This window comes from Oncorhynchus clarkii, chromosome 4, assembly GCF_045791955.1.
Source record: "Oncorhynchus clarkii lewisi isolate Uvic-CL-2024 chromosome 4, UVic_Ocla_1.0, whole genome shotgun sequence".
NCBI lineage: Eukaryota > Metazoa > Chordata > Actinopteri > Salmoniformes > Salmonidae > Oncorhynchus > Oncorhynchus clarkii.
Window position 1 is genome coordinate 29,094,412 of NC_092150.1, and position 18,958 is coordinate 29,113,369.

Below are 18,958 nucleotides of genomic sequence, written 5' to 3' on the forward strand. Positions count from 1 at the left end.
TTTCTCTACCTTTTCTGTACCCGTGTCTGGCGAGACATGGTCGTCCTCCTCTTTTTTAACCAGCTCATGTTTAAAACATTATACAATATGTAAAAACCCCACTGGAGATAAAACTCCTATAACTCCACTATAGCCGTGCCTCTGCTCTAGCCATTTTGTCGCTTTGTGCTGTCTGTCTGTCTGTCTGTCTGTCTGTCTGTCTGTCTGTCTGCCTGCCTGCCTGCCTGCCTGCCTGTCTGCCTGTCTGCCTGCCTGTCTGTCTGCCTGCCTGCCTGCCTGTCTGTCTGTCTGTCCAGAATCAATTTAGCTACTACCCCCCAAAAATAGGACATTTTGAGTGAGGTGACAATGTAGAATGTGCTCTTTCTATGTTTATAGGCATCCATCCAGTTTTTCTATGATCAGTGATCATGGCTATCCAACTGATGACAGAGTTGGGGAAGGTCTCTTTGCTGATGCCGCGTTTGACTTTGAATGTGTGACCTCAGCTCAGCCTATCAGAAAACCGGGCCAGCCTTTGCCCACTGATCTGCCAAAAGCTCATTTATTGTAGGCTCACGGGTTTCGGTTTTATACAAAAAAAATTTGACCAGCCCACCTAACTCAAAAATTGTCCAGAACATCTGGCATTTGTCAGAATTGCCAAATGGCCAATCCGCCCCTGGACCAGTTCCAGAGAGACCAGCTCAGACCTCAAGACTGTAATGTTTTCACAAAGTACAGTGTCAGTGGGCAGGGATCAGCAAAGCTAAGATAGTACACAGGCACCAGGCGAGAGGTCAAAGGGCGTGCACACACATACGCACACAGACACACTCTCTCGATAACCCTGTGATTCAGCAGCAGGTTCCCACAGTCGCCTCAGTGTTTGTGTAGTCTGTTACATGCGACCTGACAGGGTGTGTGTCTGAGTGTTTGTGTGAAGTGGGGAGAGAGATGGGGTGTAAAGTCTTTGACAGAGTCCTCCTGCCATCAGCAGCACAGAGATATAAACAACAAGCGCCTTCTCCATCTCTACTTAAGTTAAATAAAGGTTCAATTAAATCAAATGAAATACTTACTATATGAACAGTTAAGTAACTGGTGTCATTCTGATATCAGTATAGACGGGTTGGCTGACGGCCTCGCGGAGATTATGCTCGTGCATTGTGGCTGGAAGCTGCGTGTTGTCATGATTCTGAACTGGTCAGATAGCTAGCACCAATGACAAGAAGCTGCCATGAGGGGAAACATAGGTAGCTCGTTTGATCTATTTTGATCAATTTCGATCAATTTCTTGATATCATGTCTTGTTCTGATTTGTTTGACTGATTTCATGTCAATGCCAATATGGAAGAAAAAAAAGAAAACCCAACAACAATAAGACCAAAATGGCGCCGGAAGAAATGGCAGCAGTTTTACGGGAGCCCAACTAATTGTGCTATCGTGTTTTTTCCCCGCATTATTTGTAACTTATTTTGTACATAATGTTTCTGCAACTGTACTGCAAAAAAAGAGCTTCTGGATATCAGATCATTCACTTCGGACGAGACAAAGATTTTTTCCTCCACAAGCAAGACACACAAGACATTCTCCAAACACGCGTTATTTGCAAGAGGAAGCGACGCAGGTAGAGAGGACAAAGAGACGAATGCCTGGTCAGGACCCGGAAAAGGCGAATGGGAAAGCTGTCGTTACTGTCAATACCACTCGCCAACGTGCAATCATTGGACAATAAACTAGACGAGGTACGATCACGAATATCCTACCAACGGGACATCAAAAACTGTAATATCCTATGTTTCACGGAATCGTGGCTGAACGACGACATGGATATTCAGCTAGTATTTTCACGTCCGGATGAAAAGCGTGCCTAAAGTAAACTGCATGTTACTCAGGCCCAGAAGCTAGGATATGCATATACTTGGTAGATAGAAAACAGTTTCTAAAAGTGTTAAAATAATGTCTGTGAGTATAACAGAACTGATATGGCAGGCGAAACCCTGAGGACAAACCATAAAAAAAATAATTTCAGCCTACCACTGTTTCCATGGATTTCATGTTTATTATGAGACGAAGTCCTCACAGATTGCAGTTCCTAAGGCTTCCACTAGATGTCAAGTCTTTAGAAAGAGTTTCAGGCTGGTTTTTGGAAAAATGAGCTAGAAGTTGTAGTTTTTCTAAGTGGCTCCCATTTTGGCTGTAGTGCATCCATGTGCATGAATGAAAGCGTGTTCTTTGTTATTTATCTCAGGTAATGAACATACTATTCTCCGTCTTAAATTTTATCGTATATTTACGTATTAGGGTACCTGAGGTTTGATTATAAACGTTGTTTGACCTGTTTGGATAAGTTTATTGGTAACGTTTGGGATTCATTTTACGTGCATTTTGAAGGAGGGAAACCGATGGATTATTGAATGAAGCGCACCAGCTAAACTGAGTTTTTGGGGAAATAAAGAAGGACTTTATCGAACAAAAGGACCATTTGCATTGTGTGCCCCCCACAACCCCTCTGTTTACGCTGCTGCTACTCTCTGTTTATCATATATGCATAGTCACTTTAACTATACATTCATGTACATACTACCTCAATTGGGCCGCCCAACCAGTGGTCCAGCACATTGGCTAACCGGGCTGTCTGCATTGTGTCCCACCCACCAACCCCTCTTTTATGCTACTTCTACTCTCTGTTCATCATAGATGCATAGTCACTTTAACCATATCTACATGTACATACTACCTCAATCAGTCTGACTAACCAGTGTCTGTATGTAGCCTCGCTACTTTATATAGCCTGTGTTTTTATTGTTGTTTTATTTCTTTACTTACCTATTGTTCACCTAATACCTTTTTTGCACTATTGATTAGAGCCTGTAAGTAAGCATTTCACTGTAAGGTCTACTACACCTGTCGTATTCGGCGCACGAGACTAATTAACTTTGATTTGATTTGAGTTGACAAACAACTGTAAAAATCTATTTGAGAGACATGTGCTCATTGTGTAAATGCATTTACAGTGCATATGGAAAGTATTCAGACCCCTTGACCGTTTCCACATTTTATTACGTTACAGCCTTATTCTAAAATGGATTAAATTGTTTTCCCCCTCATCAATCTACACACAACACCCCATAATGTCAAAGCAAAAACAGGTTTTCATACATTTTTACAAATGTATAAAAAAACATGTAATTACATTTACATAAGTATTCAAACCCTTTACTCAGTACTTTGTTGAAGAACCTTTGGCAGCGATTACAGCCTCAAGTCTTCTTGGGTATGACGCTACAAGCTTGGCACACCTGTATTTGGGGAGTTTCTCCCATTCTTCTCTGCAGATCCTCTCAAGCTCTCAGGTTGGATGGGGAGCGTCACTGCACAGCTATTTTCAGGTCTCTCCAGAGATGTTCGATCGGGTTCAAGTTCAGGCTCTGGCTGGGTCACTCAAGGGCATTCAGAGACTTGTCCCTATGCCACTCCTGTGTTGTCTTGGCAGTGTGCTTAGGGTTGTTGTCCTGTTGGACGGTGAATCTTCGCTCTAGTCTGAGGTCCCGAGCTCTGTGGGGCAGGATGCGGCCACCACCATACTTCGCCGTAGGGCTGATGCCAAGTATCCTCCAGACATGACACTTGGCATTCAGGCCAAAGAGTTCAATCTTGGTTTCATCAGACCAGAGAATCTTGTTTCTCATGATCTGAGAGTCTCTAGGGGCCTTTTAGCAAACTCAAAGCGGGCTGTCATGTGCCTTTTACTGAGGAGTGGCTTCCGTCTGGCCACTCTACCATAAAGGCCTGATTGGTGGATGGTTGTCCTTCTGGAAGGTTCTCCCATCTCCACAGAGGAACTCTGGAGCTCTGTCAGAGTGACCACCGGGTTCTTGGTCACCTTCCTGACCAAGGCCCTTCTCCCTCGATTGCCCAGTGTGCCTCGACACAATCCTGTCTTGGAGCTCTACGGACAATTCCTTCAACCTCAAGGCTTGGTTTCTGCTCTGACATGCACTGGCATCTGTGGGATCTTATATAGACAGGTGTATGCCTTTCTAAATGATGTCCAATCCCCTGAATTTACCACAGGTGGACTCCATTGAAGTTGTAGATACATTTCAAGGATGATCAATGGAAACAGGATGCACCGAAGCTCAATTTCGAGTCTCATAGCAAAGGGTCTAAATACTTACGTAAATAAGGTATTTCTGTTTTTATTTTTGAATACATTTGCAAACATTTCTAAAAACTTGTTTTCGCTTCGTCTACTGTGTGTAGATTGATGGTATTTAAAAAAAAAAAAAAAATGTAGAATAAAGCTGTAACGTAACAAAATTTGGAAAAAGTCAAGGGGTCTGAATACTTTCCAAATGCACTGTATGTTTTCAATAAACATTTACATGTTGTCAACCATCTAAGCCAACCCAGTCTGTTTTGTCCCATAGTTGGTAAAGAAGCAACCCGTCTATAATGTTGTGATATGTTGCATCTGGTTCAGTTGAGTCTTATCAAGAGAATGGTGCAATTTTAGGTTCCACTATTTCAAACATACGCAAACCAGGGACCCCATCAGCCAAGATCCACCCCACAGTTCCCTTCACCCCTGCCCCCCACCCTCCTAACTGGTGAGTTTCTGCAGCAGCGGGCTGAGCTCCGTCTTTTGGTGACGACTAGGGTGAGCGCTCCAATCAGCTCCCTCTCCACCTTCTCCACCTCTTCATCGTCTGCAGGCTGAGCCTCTCCAGCCAGGGAGTACAGGTAGACCAGTAGCACTAGCAGCTCGTCTGGACCACACTCATCTTCCCCCGACCGAGAACCTGAACTGGACTCTGAGCTGGACCCCTCCTCACCGCGAGGCTTCATCAGGGGCAGCAGCTGCCTCAGAACACCAGCAAAGTCAGTCTCCCCGAGAGCCTGCAACACACACAGGGCACAAGACACATTTTAGAGATAAGAAGTAGAAACTACAAGCTGGGTAACACAAAACACATCAAATCCCCACACACATACAACAACTAGCAAGACAATGTCAATGATTGTCTAGAGCAGCATGTTTTTGCGTTTGCTTTTTTTACGACTATGAGTAATCCAGTTGTATGTAAACTCATTCTCGTTTACTCTTCTCCATTTTGCGTTTTGTTTTATCATGCAAATGTGTATTAGACATCATTTACCTGAACATTTGCATGCATGCACAGACACAGGGTGCGTGTTTCTATTCTGTTCAGGAGCAGTGACCAGTTTCTCTGTGTTGTTGTGAGTGAGTTTGCTCCCATGCTGGTTCTGCCAGTCCTGGCCCACGTGATGTGGACCCTAGGCTCTTAAACAGAACGATACACAGTCTAACAGCCAGGCTGAGATCATACACACAGGTGTGTGTTTGGTACAAAAGAGTGAGAAAGAGAGAGAAGGGGAGAGAGAGGGAAAGAACAAGAGAAAGAGTGAGGGGAATCCGCTAGAGCTGTGGTCGGATGCCTCTGTGTATAGATGACATTTTATTGACTGAGCTGTGTGTTAAGACCTCAATGTTCCTCCAAACCAAGACAAACAGACTCTCTCCCTACCCTGCTCCAAAATCTGAGCCCTGATCTGGTCCACTGGGGGGATCCAGTGTCCGATCCATTACAACCCTGTTCTGGGACAGGGAGTGGCGAATCAGACCCAACACACTCTGGACCAGCAACAGTACTGAACTGACTGTGCATGTGAATCCGGCTCTGGACTCCGTGAACAATGATCCATTGAACATCGATGTTTTTTAAATTTGATTGAACCTTTATTTAACTAGGCAACAAATTCTTATTTACAATGACGGCCCACCTGGGCCAAACCCGGACAGTTGGCACTACCCACTACCCTTTAGTTGGCACTACCCACTACCCTCTAGTTGGCACTACCCCCTTGTCTTAAAGTGCTTGATATCTACCTAGGAGATCTCATTTTAAAGTACATGAGATGTATGACTGTAGTGTGTCAGAGCACCAGTTCTCTTCCAGCTAGTCCTCAGCCCCAGCCAACCACCGCCCTCCGGGGGTATTCAAACACACAAACCAGATCACAGAACACCTTTTTCCCCTTAAACACGGCATAATCAAATACATCTCCAAGGCCACACTTCCACATTTTTGCCAGATAATGTTTGGGCTCTTTCCCTTGCTTTCTCCACTGTGAGGAGAAAGAGAAGCAAAGAGGTTTCAGGGTTTCACGGTAAGGCGAGCAGAGTAAACACCTCGTCTCTGTCATCACTCTCTACTCTCAGCGGACATGGATCTCCTGCTGCTCAGTCAGTCCACACATGTCCAGGGGCTCATCTGTCCTGTAGCCTGCAGAGAGGACGGTCAGCAGCAGCCACATGAGGCTGAGAACGGAGTGGCCTGGTTCGGGAAGCAGGTGAAGTGGAGGGAAATGGATTCTATGGCCCCCTGGAGTTTTTCCACATGAGCTGCCCAGGAGAAACTCCTCGCCTTACTCATAAGACAGACTCTACGTGACATTAACTCTGACCTGTAGTCATGAGCTCTGTGGAGGGTTCAACTACACCGAGTGTCTGTGTGTATCCAGCTTTCCTTTCTCACCCCCCTCCCCCTCCTCCTGTTTCTGTTGTTCTACCTCCCACTTCTGACCTTCACTGGACCTTTGCTTCTTCTCAATCCCACGTTCACTCTTACTCTTTCTTTTTGCATCCATCTCCCCGCTCACTCACTTTCTTTATCCTTTGAGCTTTTTGTCTTCAGGAGACATATAAAAAGCTGTCGTCAGCTGGTCGTAAGAGTGATTGAGTTCCAAGCATTGTAGAGATGAGTGTTTTGTGTGTGGTTGTCTGTCACACACACACAAGCTCCATACGAAAACCTCCATGCCCTGTCAGCTTTTGATACGTCTCCTGAAGACAAAAAGCTCAAAGGACACACACACACACACACCTAATCTCTACAATGTGCTTGGAACTCAATCAGTGCACTACGGTTCACTCTGTAGAGGTACAGTACCACTATCACAACAGAACAGACTTCATGAAGCAGGTTTACAGACATATTACATATTATGGTTCATTACGCCATGGAAATGGCTCTGACAGACACTCAGCGCCAAGCCAAGGTGGAATTCTGATAGAGCATTACCTGGTCCTACCAGAGTGACATCCCTGCCCCTGTACCCCCGTCCCGTCCTCGCCCCGCCAAGCCCCCTCTCTGACCGAGCCTTTCCCCCTCAGCCTGCCTGTCACTATAAAAGTCTCCACACGACAGGCTCTAAAAGTATGCTGCTAATACCATGTAAACTTTTAGGTTCAGTCTGTAAAAAGAGATGTATTTTAGTGGCTGTACTGAGGGCAGCCCAATACCAGACCATTACTGCAGTAATAACAGGAAGCTGTAGCCTGCTCGCTAAACGCTAACGTTATTATTACACACCATTACTGGATCGACTGGTCCTGTCGCCATGCCCTAAATGCCATCATTACACACAATTACAGAATAACCGTGTAAATACTGTCAAAACAATGGTAATATTAGGACGCGCAATTACTGAAATAATGTCATTACTTTAAATTACTACTATACAGTTTGTTATCGTGACATACTATTTCCACTGAAAGAAGAAATGAAATAACTATCTAAGAATACACTCTTAGAAAAAAAGGTGCTATCTAGAACCTAAAAGGTTTCTTCGGCTGTCCCCATGGGAGAACCCTTTGAAGTACCATTGTTGGTTCCAGGGAAAACCCTTTTTGGTTCCAGTTAGAACCATTTTGGGTTCCATGTAGAACCCTCTGTCGAAAAGGTTCTACATGGAACCCAAAACATTTTTACTTGGAACCAAAAGGGTTCTACCTGGACCCAAAAAGGGTTATCCCTGGAACCAACAAAGGTACTTCAAAGGGTTCTCCCATGGGAACAGCCGAAGAAACCTTTTAGGTTCTAGATAGCACCTTAGATTGCACGGCCGAAGAACCCTTTCGGAAGCTTTTTTTCTAAGAGTAAGCTATGATAAAATGTTGATACCCTCATGAAGTCCCTGATAGATACGGAACTTAACTGCTTGGCAATCTGCACCAATCAAACACTCTCTCTGGTCTGATGCTGTCAGTTAGGTCAGTGATTGACAGACTAGTGTTTGGCAGTTCCATCCATCCTGGGGTTCATAAAGCCTCCATCTCATCCAATCACAGGGCTGGGCCAAACCCCGCCCCTGGCCAGCGCAGTGCAGCCAGCCCAAACAGGAAACCAACTCCAGATGCAGCCCCTAGAGGAAGGTGAGTGTTTCAGATGGAGCTGAGCTAACCAGAACCAGGCGCCAAACGCTCGCTGCTGCACAATGAACCTTTTTCTGGGCCCAGGGGCAGAGAGGGAGGAGAGGGGGAGGGGGAGAATAGGGAGGGGGAGGGGACAGGTCCAGGAGGTTCAGAGCAGGACGCTCTACACTGGTCAAGAGTCACTTTTCATTGGATGACTGACAGCTTGCCTTTACTATGGCTACGAGGATGAAAAACTATTTTGAATTAGACTGAAGCAGACACGCTCGCACACGGCAGGCTCCCACAACAATTTGCATTCACAAACTCACACCAGACGTACGCAGCTGGAAGCGAGACAGGCAACTCGCTGACAACATAAAGCATAAATATTGAGGTGAAGAGACAATGAGGAAGTTCTCGAAGTTAAATAACAGTGAGCATGGTTTGCTTTTTATTGATTTGTTGGAAAAGAAATTGAAAAACCATAATCAACTGCATGCAGCCGGACTCCAAAGAGAGGCAGAGCTTTGAACATGTAAACAACCCAAAAAACAGACAAAAACACACACACACACACACACACACACACACACACACACACACACACACACACACACACACACACACACACACACACACACACACACACACACACACCACACACACACACACACACGGTGACAACCATGATGAATTCTAGCCTGGTTCACCGGAATCTCTCTGTTTATCAGAAGACGGAAATTTGTGTGAAGTCCTGTCGGAAATGGAAAACTAAAGTGAATCCCTTGGTCTCTTTTTAGGGCCATAGCTCGGTCCGGTGTGAGAGGTGTGGATATCAAACAGAGTCTTTAAAAGAGGAGAGCGGAAATTAGACTATAAACACTGTGGCCACTGGCACTGAGCACACTCATAATGTAGATGAAATGAGAAAGAATGGTTGAGAAACTGCTCCCAGCTCTTACCTATACACAGTGGTTCTAGTGTGTGTGTGTGTGTGTGTGTGTGTGTGTGCGTGTGTGTACTGAAATGCACAAACAGGTCATTGCTTTCTATATCCGACACTCATTTGCATTCGGGCCATCCTGCTATTAACATAAAACCAAGAGGGAGATAAAAGACGCGAGCAGAGAAGGGAAATGGAATTGGATTTGCATTGGAATAGCTCCACTCATACCTACACAGACAATAAAGGAACCGCACCGTAGACATAAGGACAGTCCCTTTGCCTCTACGCTCTGCAGCATCTTTATTCACCACTTTCCCTCTGTGTTTCTAAATGCAGGCTTGCCGTTTCCCCCAATTTTACAGTGCAGAGGCCACTACTAATCCAGAGTATATTGTCTTTTAACTGCACCCGCTCTCTCAATTAGTAAGATCAACGAGGGTTGAGGCAGTGAGCCGTCTATCAGGGAATCTCCTTAACGTCTCCTGGAAAACATGTCGTTCTTCCACCAGCTCTTTTACAGCACCTAAAATGGCCTCTTTGGAGAGGATCAAAGGCTCTGCTTTGAAGCAGTCAGAGTCAGACAGTCACTGTGCTGACTGTCCCACACGGGTAGGCTCTGTCCCCCACGGGTAGGCTCTGTCCCCCACGGGTAGGCTCTGTCCCCCACGAGTAGACTCTGTCCCCCACAGGTAGACTTTGTCCTCCACAGGTAGACTCTGTCCTCCACAGGTAGACTCTGTCCCCCACGGGTAGGCTCTGTCCCCTACGGTTAGGCTCTGTCCCCCACGGTTAGACTCTGTCCCCCACGGTTAGACTCGGTCCCCCACGGGTAGACTCTGTCCCCCACGGTTAGGCTCTGTCCCCCACGGTTAGACTCTGTCCCCCACGGGTAGACTCTGTCCCCCACGGGTAGACTCTGTCCCCCACGGGTAGGCTCTGTCCCCCACGAGTAGACTCTGTCCCCCACAGGTAGACTTTGTCCTCCACAGGTAGACTCTGTCCCCCACGGGTAGGCTCTGTCCCCTACGGTTAGGCTCTGTCCCCCACGGTTAGACTCTGTCCCCCACGGTTAGACTCGGTCCCCCACGGGTAGACTCTGTCCCCCACGGTTAGGCTCTGTCCCCCACGGTTAGACTCTGTCCCCCACGGGTAGACTCGGTCCCCCACGGGTAGACTCGGTCCCCCACGGGTAGACTCGGTCCCCCACGGGTAGACTCGGTCCCCCACGGGTAGACTCGGTCCCCACGGTTAGACTCTGTCCCCCACGGGTAGGCTCTGTCCCCCACGGGTAGGCTCTGTCCCCCACGGTTAGGCTCTGTCCCCCACGGTTAGGCTCTGTCCCCCACGGGTAGGCTCTGTCCCACACGGTTAAGCTCTGTCCCCCACGGTTAAGCTCTGTCCCCCACGGTTAGGCTCTGGGACATGCTTACAAACAACAACAACACACACTATTGAATATGACCTGGCAAAGAGACTCAAAATGGACATGGCATCAAAATGAGCGAGAAAAGTGTAAGAGAAAATAAATGACTTGTGGAAAATAAAACAAGTGAGGGAAAAAGAGGGTTGAGATGGATAGGAAAATAAAAAGAAACATGAGGAAAACTATGTTGAGAGATAAGTGGATATGGAAAGACAGATTGTTGGATACATTTACACTTAGAACGAAAGAAAAAGAGAGATGGAGTGATAGGGACTCCAGAAGGGGGATGGAAAAGCTCTTAAAGGTAAGGTGAAGCCGGCTTGGGCCCATCAGCCTGTTGCCTGTTACATTTATAGAAACTTGGGGCCGTATATCTTCCCCTTTAAATGAGGCTTGCATTTCCAAACAACAGTGTGTGTTGAGACCAGGCCATTTCCGCTCAGCTGGCCTGGCCTGGACACACTCCTCGGCTAGGGACTCATTCAAAGTCAGACTAGCGGCAGAGAGGCAGGGACAGACCACCTCCAACAACCCCACTGAGGGAGGGACACACATCAACTGTCTGCCAATCAACAGCTATCTCTGCCAATCTCTTGCTCTTTCAAAATCTATCCCCATCTCAATGTCTTTCAGAATCCCTCTCCCTGTCTGTCTTTCAGAATCCCTCTCCCTGTCTGTCTTTCAGAATCCCTCTCCCTGTCCGTCTGTCTTTCAGAACCCCTCTCTCTCTCTGGCTGTCTGTCTCTCTGGTTGTTTGTCTTTCAGAACCCCTCTCTCTCTCTCTGGCTGTCTGTCTCTCTGGTTGTTTGTCTTTCAGAACCCCTCTCTCTGGCTGTCTGTCTCTCTGGTTGTTTGTCTTTCAGAACCCCTCTCTCTCTGGCTGTCTGTCTCTCTGGTTGTCTGTCTTTCAGAACCCCTCTCTCTCTGGCTGTCTGTCTCTCTGGTTGTCTGTCTTTCAGAACCCCTCTCTCTCTCTGGCTATTTGTCTTTCAGAACCCCTCTCTCTCTCTGGCTATATGTCTCTCTGGCTGTTTGTCTTTCAGAATCCCTCTCTCTGTCTGTCTGTCTGTCTGTCTGTCTGTCTGTCAGAATCCATCTGTCTGTCTGTGTCTGTTTTTCCAGAATATATCTCTCAGAGCCGTATGCTTTCAGAATCTCTCTCTCTCTCTGGTTGTCTGTCTCTCTGGCTGTTTGTCTTTCAGAACCCCTCTCTCTGGCTGTCTGTCTCTCTGGTTGTTTTTTGTCTTTCAGAACCCCTCTCTCTCTCTGGCTATTTGTCTTTCAGAACCCCTCTCTCTCTCTGGCTATATGTCTCTCTGGCTGTTTGTCTTTCAGAATCCCTCTCTCTCTCTCTCTGTCTGTCTGTCTGTTTGTCTGTTTGTCTGTTTTTCAGAATCACTCACTCGGTCTGTCTGTCTGTCTCTCTGTCTTTCAGAATCCCTCTCTCTCTGTCTGTCTGTCTTTCATACTCCCTCACTATATCTGTCTCTGTCTGTGTGTCTTTTAGAATCTCTCTCTTCAGAATCTTTCTCTTTCAGAATCTCTCTCTTTTTCAGAATCTCTCTCGCTCTTTCAGAATCTCTTTCAGAATCTCTCGCTCTCTCAGAATATCTCTCTCTCAGAATCTCTCTCTCGCTCTCTCAGAATCTCTCTCTCTCTCAGAATCTCTCTCTCTCTCTCTCTCTCTCAGAATCTCACTCTTAGAATCTCTCACTCTCTTTCAGAATCTCTCACTCTCTTTCAGAATCTCTCACTCACTCTTTCAGAATCTCTCACTCTCTCTTTCAGAATCTCTCACTCTCTCTTTCAGAATCTCTCACTCGCTCTTTCAGAATCTCTCTCTCTTTCAGGATCTCTCTCTCGCTCTTTCAGAATCTCTCACTCGCTCTTTCAGAATCTCTCACTCGCTCTTTCAGAATCTCTCACTCGCTCTTTCAGAATCTCTCTCTCTTTCAGAATCTCTCTCTTTCAGAATCTCTCTCTCTCTCTCTCTCTCTCAGAATCTCAATTCAAATCAATTCAAGGGGCTTTATTGGCATGGTAAACGTGTTAACATTGCCAAAGCAAGTGAGGTAGATAATATACAAAAGTGAAATAAACTATTAAAATTAACAGTAAACATTACACATACAGAAGTTTCAAAACAATAAAGACATTACAAATGTCATATTATATATATACAGTGTTTTAACAATGTACAAATGGTTAAAGTACACAAGGGAAGATAAATAAGCATAAATATGGGTTGTATTTACAATGGTGTTTGTTCTTCACTGGTTGCCCTTTTCTCGTGGCAACAGGTCACAAATCTTGCTGCTGTGATGGCACACTGTGGAATTTCACCCAGTAGATAAGGGAGTTTATCAAAATTGGATTTGTTTTCGAAATCTTTGTGGATCTGTGTAATCTGAGGGAAATATGTATCTCTAATATGGTCATACATTGGGCAGGAGGTTAGGAAGTGCAGCTCAGTTTCCACCTTATTTTGTGGGCAGTGTGCACATAGCCTGTCTTCTCTTGAGAGTAATGTCTGCCTATGGCGGCCTTTCTCAATAGCAAGGCTATGCTCACTGAGTCTGTACATAGTCAAAGCTTTCCTTAATTTTGGGTCAGTCACAGTGGTCAGGTATTCTGCCACTGTGTACTCTCTGTTTAGGGCCAAATAGCATTCTAGTTTGCTCTGTTTTTTTTGTTAATTCTTTCCAATGTGTCAAGTAATTATCTTTTTGTTTTCTCATGATTTGATTGGGTCTAATTGTGCTGCTGTCCTGGGGCTCTGTCGGGTGTGTTTGTGAACAGAGCCCCAGGACCAGCTTGCTTAAGGGACTCTTCTCCAGGTTAATCTCTTTGTAGGTGATGGCTTTGTTATGGAAGGTTTGGGAATCGCTTCCTTTTAGGTGGTTGTAGAATTTAATGGCTCTTTTCTGGATTTTGATAATTAGTGTGTATCGGCCTAATTCTGCTCTGCATCCATTATTTGGTGTTCTACGTTGTACACTGAGGATATTTTTGAAGAATTCGGCATGCAGAGTCATTTTGTGAAATCTTGGTTGGTGAGCGGACCCCAGACCTCACAACCATAAAGAGCAATTGGCTATATGACTGATTCAAGTATTTTTAGCCAGATCCTAATTGGTATGTTGCATTTTATGTTCCTTTTGATGGCATAGAATGCCCTTCTTGCCTTGTCTCTCAGATCGTTCACAGCTTTGTGGAAGTTACCTGTGGCGCTGATGTTTAGGCAAAGGTATGTATAGTTCTTTGTGTGCTCTAGGGCAATGGTGTCTAGATGGAATTTGTATTTGTGGTCCTGGCGACTGGACCTTTTTTGGAACACCATTATTTTTGTCTTACTGAGATTTACTGTCAGGGCCCAGGTCTGGCAGAATCTATGCAGAATATCTAGGTGTTGCTGTAGGCCCTCCTTGGTTGGTGACAGAAGCACCAGATCATCAGCAAACAGTAGACATTTTACTTTAGATTCTAGTAGGGTGAGGCCGGGTGCTGCAGACTAGTGCCCGCGCCAATTCGTTGATATATATGTTGAAGAGGGTGGGGCTTAAGCTGCATCCCTGTCTCACCCCACGGCCCTGTGGGAAGAAATCGGTGTGTTTTTTGCCTATTTTAACTGCGCACTTGTTGTTTGTGTACATGGATTTTATAATATCGTATGTTTTACCACCAACACCACTTTCCATCAATTTGTATAGCAGACCCTCATGCCAAATTGAGTCGAAGGCTTTTTTGAAATCAACAAAACATGAGAAGTCTTTGCCTTTGTTTGGGTTGTCAATTAAGGTGTGCAGGGTGAATACATGGTCTGTTATATGGTAATTTGGTAAAAAGCCAATTTGACATTTGCTCTCTCTCCCTTTCAGAATCTCTCTCTCTCTCTTCCAGAATCGCTCTCTTTCAGAATCTCTCTCTCTCTCTTTCAGAGTCTCTCTCTCTCTTTCAGAGTCTCTCTCTCTCTCTTTCAGAGTCTCTCTCTCTCTTTCAGAGTCTCTCTCTCTCTCTCTCTTTCAGAGTCTCTCTCTCTCTTTCAGAGTATCGCTCTCTCTTTCAGAGTCTCTCTCTCTCTCTGCGTGTGTTTGTGTTCAGAGGCTGTAATTTAGTGGAGACTGTGTATACAGAACACAAACAGAGACACACGCGACACACATCCCCCACGCTCCACCATGTCACCGCCGCTAGCCACACACTGGTCACTGTGGCCGCACTTAAACCTCAGACGGCCAGGCACACCACACACACTATGACATATCAAACACACTTTGTATAACATATAACACACACAACCCTAAACTCCATATTTTACTAAACTCCATATTGTACTAAACTCCATATTGTAATCTACAGAATCTATGGCACAGTTCTCCATTGCTCAATAATCCATATGCGAAAATACTTCTAGTTTATGTCATGAACTTCAAGTTCAATAACCTCAAGTTCTACATGTAAACATCCATGTTTTTTGGAGACAGGGGAACTGGTGAAGCTCGGCTGCAAAACTTCATGGCGTAATTCACCAGATGATAGTTTCTATTCAGCCGCAAACCCCTGGGCCATGTAAAAACTTCCACACTTTTCACATACGGGGAGAGCGAGAGATTCTGAATCACTCGCACACTGATTTACACACAGATACACATGATTCTAGTACACATCATTCTGGTAAAGCCAAGGATTACAGTCCCTAACACCCAGTCCTCATTTAGTCTGGTGGTGCCAGCAGAGCAAAAACTTTGAGACAAAAATACCCTTTCAGGACTAAGTGAAACAGAGTGTGTAGCCTTGCCACTAAGATTCAGAGAAGAAAAAAACTCACTCTCTCCTATTCCCCTCTCCTTCAGTTGCTCTCTCTCCTATTCACCTCTCCTTCAGTTGCTCTCTCTCCTATTCATCTCTCCTTCAGTTGCTCTCTCTCCTATTCACTTCTCCTTCAGTTGCTCTCTCTCCTATTCACCTCTCCTTCAGTTGCTCTCTCTCCTATTCATCTCTCCTTCAGTTGCTCTCTCTCCTATTCATCTCTCCTTCAGTTGCTCTCTCTCCTATTCACTTCTCCTTCAGTTGCTCTCTCTCCTATTCACCTCTCCTTCAGTTGCTCTCTCTCCTATTCATCTCTCCTTCAGTTGCTCTCTCTCCTATTCACTTCTCCTTCAGTTGCTCTCTCTCCTATTCACCTCTCCTTCAGTTGCTCTCTCTCCTATTCACTTCTCCTTCAGTTGCTCTCTCTCCTATTCATCTCTCCTTCAGTTGCTCTCTCCTATTCACTTCTCCTTCAGTTGCTCTCTCTCCTATTCACTTCTCCTTCAGTTGCTCTCTCTCCTATTCATCTCTCCTTCAGTTGCTCTCTCTCCTATTCACTTCTCCTTCAGTTGCTCTCTCTCCTATTCATCTCTCCTTCAGTTGCTCTCTCCTATTCACCTCTCCTTCAGTTGCTCTCTCTCCTATTCATCTCTCCTTCAGTTGCTCTCTCTCCTATTCATCTCTCCTTCAGTTGCTCTCTCTCCTATTCACCTCTCCTTCAGTTGCTCTCTCTCCTATTCACCTCTCCTTCAGTTGCTCTCTCTCCTATTCATCTCTCCTTCAGTTGCTCTCTCTCCTATTCACCTCTCCTTCAGTTGCTCTCTCTCCTATTCATCTCTCCTTCAGTTGCTCTCTCTCCTATTCATCTCTCCTTCAGTTGCTCTCTCTCCTATTCACCTCTCCTTCAGTTGCTCTCTCTCCTATTCATCTCTCCTTCAGTTGCTCTCTCTCCTATTCACCTCTCCTTCAGTTGCTCTCTCTCCCTCGTTGTACATTTAAGTCAGAGAGACAATTCATATAACAACAGAACCTTTATTTTTCTCAGCGAGAAACTACACTTAGTGTTTAAAAGGGTTAAGCTAGCCCATCTGATTCCAGTTTCAGTGTCTGGGGGAGGGGGGGTGGGGGGGGGGGCATAGAGAGGAGGGAGGGAGCAGTGGATAACTATGAGTGTGAACAGTACAAAGGAGGGGAGGGACAGCTTTTTCACAATAAAAGTTGTGCCTTCATTCACTTTGAATCTGAATGAGAGCGAGTGTGTGTGTTTGAGAGCGAGTGTGTGTGAGCTAACTAGTGTGTTTAAGAGAGAGAAAAAACATGTATGCATGGGCAGGTGTATGAGTGTGTGAGTGGTCAAGAGAGAAAATGTGTGTGCGCACATAGATGTGAGAGCCTTTCAGTTTGTTTGTTCTCAGTTGTCCAGACAGTTCTATAGTGAGCCAGTGGGGGTCAGTATTACACCATGCATGAGTCACATCACTCTAACACGGGTAGGGAAGAGGAGGAAGTCTTTATTAGACAGGGACCATATCATTTGAATAATAGTCACATTTTTGGACTATTAGCAGTGTGTGTTTCCTGTGTGCCGTTGCTTTGCAACTGCACTGTTGACTTCAACGGTATGTCACAGCCATGGATATTCATTCAGTCCTAACTGCCATTTCTGCATAGTGTCCAGCCAGGGTGTGGCATCTTACGCTTCGTATAAAACACTGCCAAGGCTATAAGAGTACACGGCAGTGTCTCATTGGTTAGAATACTAGGGTTGAGACCGTTTAAGAACAGCTGTGTTGCTGACACTGCCAGTCCCTTAGTGAAGGGGGGGGGTACATAAATGAGGAGGAGCAGTACCCCACTTACAACCCCCACAGATGTACAGGGGTCACAGAGGTAACCCTGTGTTTACAATGTGTGTGTTTGTGCACGTGTGTGTCTGACAGAGAGCAAGAGGCTCAACATCTGCACATCTGCTTGAGGGGGGGGGGGGGGGGGTTTGCCGTGAGTGTGCATATAAACAAAGTCTCCATCCCAGTCCACTCCATCCCCTCAACCTTCTTCCCCCTTCAATCTGACCCTGTCTGACTTGGATTACCCTGAGGACTGCATCTGTTTACCTCAACCTGCCTCGCTATCACACAGACTCCTCACAAACACACCTCCATACGCCTACGCTTCTACAAACATTTACACTCATCTGCCTGCCAGAGCTATACACAGGAAACGGCTAAATACAGCTTACACACACACTCACATACGTGACTGTTCAGCCGCGCACACCAGTGGAGGCTCCTTGGAAGAGGAATGGGAGTGAATTTCAGAAGAAAAAAAATTGTCTTCCTTTTTGATAAAACTATCCTAAATATATTTGAGTCACCCAATAACTGACTAAAACACACTGTTTTGCAAAGAAGGTCTACAGTAGCCTCAACAGCATTCTGTAGGGTAGCACCATGGTGTAGCCGGAGGACAGCTAGTTTCTTCAATCGACTTCAATACAAAACCTAGGAGGCTCATGGTTCTCACCCCCTTCCACAGACTTACACAGCAACTATGACGACTTCCGGAGGATGTCCTCCAACCTATAAGAACTCTTGCAGCATGAACTGGCATGTTGTCCATCCAATCAAAGAATAAGCGAATGAATCTAGTACTGAAAGCATAAGCTACAGCTAGCTAGCACTGTAGTGCATAAAGTGTCAGAGAAAGACGATAGTTTCACAGTGTTGAACAATTTAATTTCTTTAAGGAGAAGCCACAGAGAGAGAGAGAGAGAGAGAGAGAGAGAGAGAGAGAGAGAGAGAGAGAGAGAGAGAGAGAGAGAGAGAGAGAGAGAGAGAGAGAGAGAGAGAGAGAGAGAGAGAGAGAGAGAGAGAGAGAGAGAGAGAGAGAGAGAGAGAGAGAGAGAGAGAGAGAGAGAGAGAGAGAGAGAGAGAGAGAGAGAGAGAGCTATATTTCGTTGTTTCTTCTTAGTTTACCTTCCACTTACTTAGCTAGCTAATGCAGCTAATTTAGCCTACTCAACAACCTGACTCAAACAGAGAGGAATGCCATTTTTGTTAGCTAGCTGGCTAAGGCTATCCAACACTGCAACTCTTCCAAGTCAAGGCAAGCTTTTGGTTTTATAAATGCTTGCTATAGCCTACACTGTACTGCATGATTGTACACATGGATTGGATAGTTGGTTTAACAACGCATTAGTTCTAGTAGCTATGTTGACTATGACGTTAGCTAATATGGTGACAATGTAGGCTGTGTAGCGGTTAGCGGTTATGGTACAGTATGAAGGTTTGGCTTGGGAGAGTTTTTTGTTGTTGTTTCCTGGTCACAGACAGTTGTTGTGTTGTGCACTGAAGTCCACAAGCGAAGGGAAAAGGTGAGAGGAGGAGAGCACGTAGATGTGAGAATAAATTATACAGCGAACAAAGTGATGATACTGTAGGCCTATGTGACTGCTATGAAAGTGAACTGTGTGCGCGGGTGATCAGGGGTGTATTCCGCCGATTCTGTTGCAAAACGTTTCTTAAAACGGAAGCAAACGGAACGAAACAGGGATGGACCTAGCTGAATTTGTCCA

At 45.5% G+C, this 18,958-nt stretch overlaps 1 protein-coding gene across 1 annotated transcript in view; it reads right to left on the reverse strand.

Moving 5' to 3' along the window:
• The window catches only part of LOC139406697 (sec1 family domain containing 2), a 158,149-nt gene that overhangs the window by 76,572 nt on the left and 62,619 nt on the right, over positions 1-18,958 (reverse strand). The window contains 2 exon segments of the mRNA XM_071149616.1: positions 4,594-4,629; positions 4,632-4,884. Coding sequence (XP_071005717.1) covers positions 4,594-4,629; positions 4,632-4,884 — 289 coding nt within the window.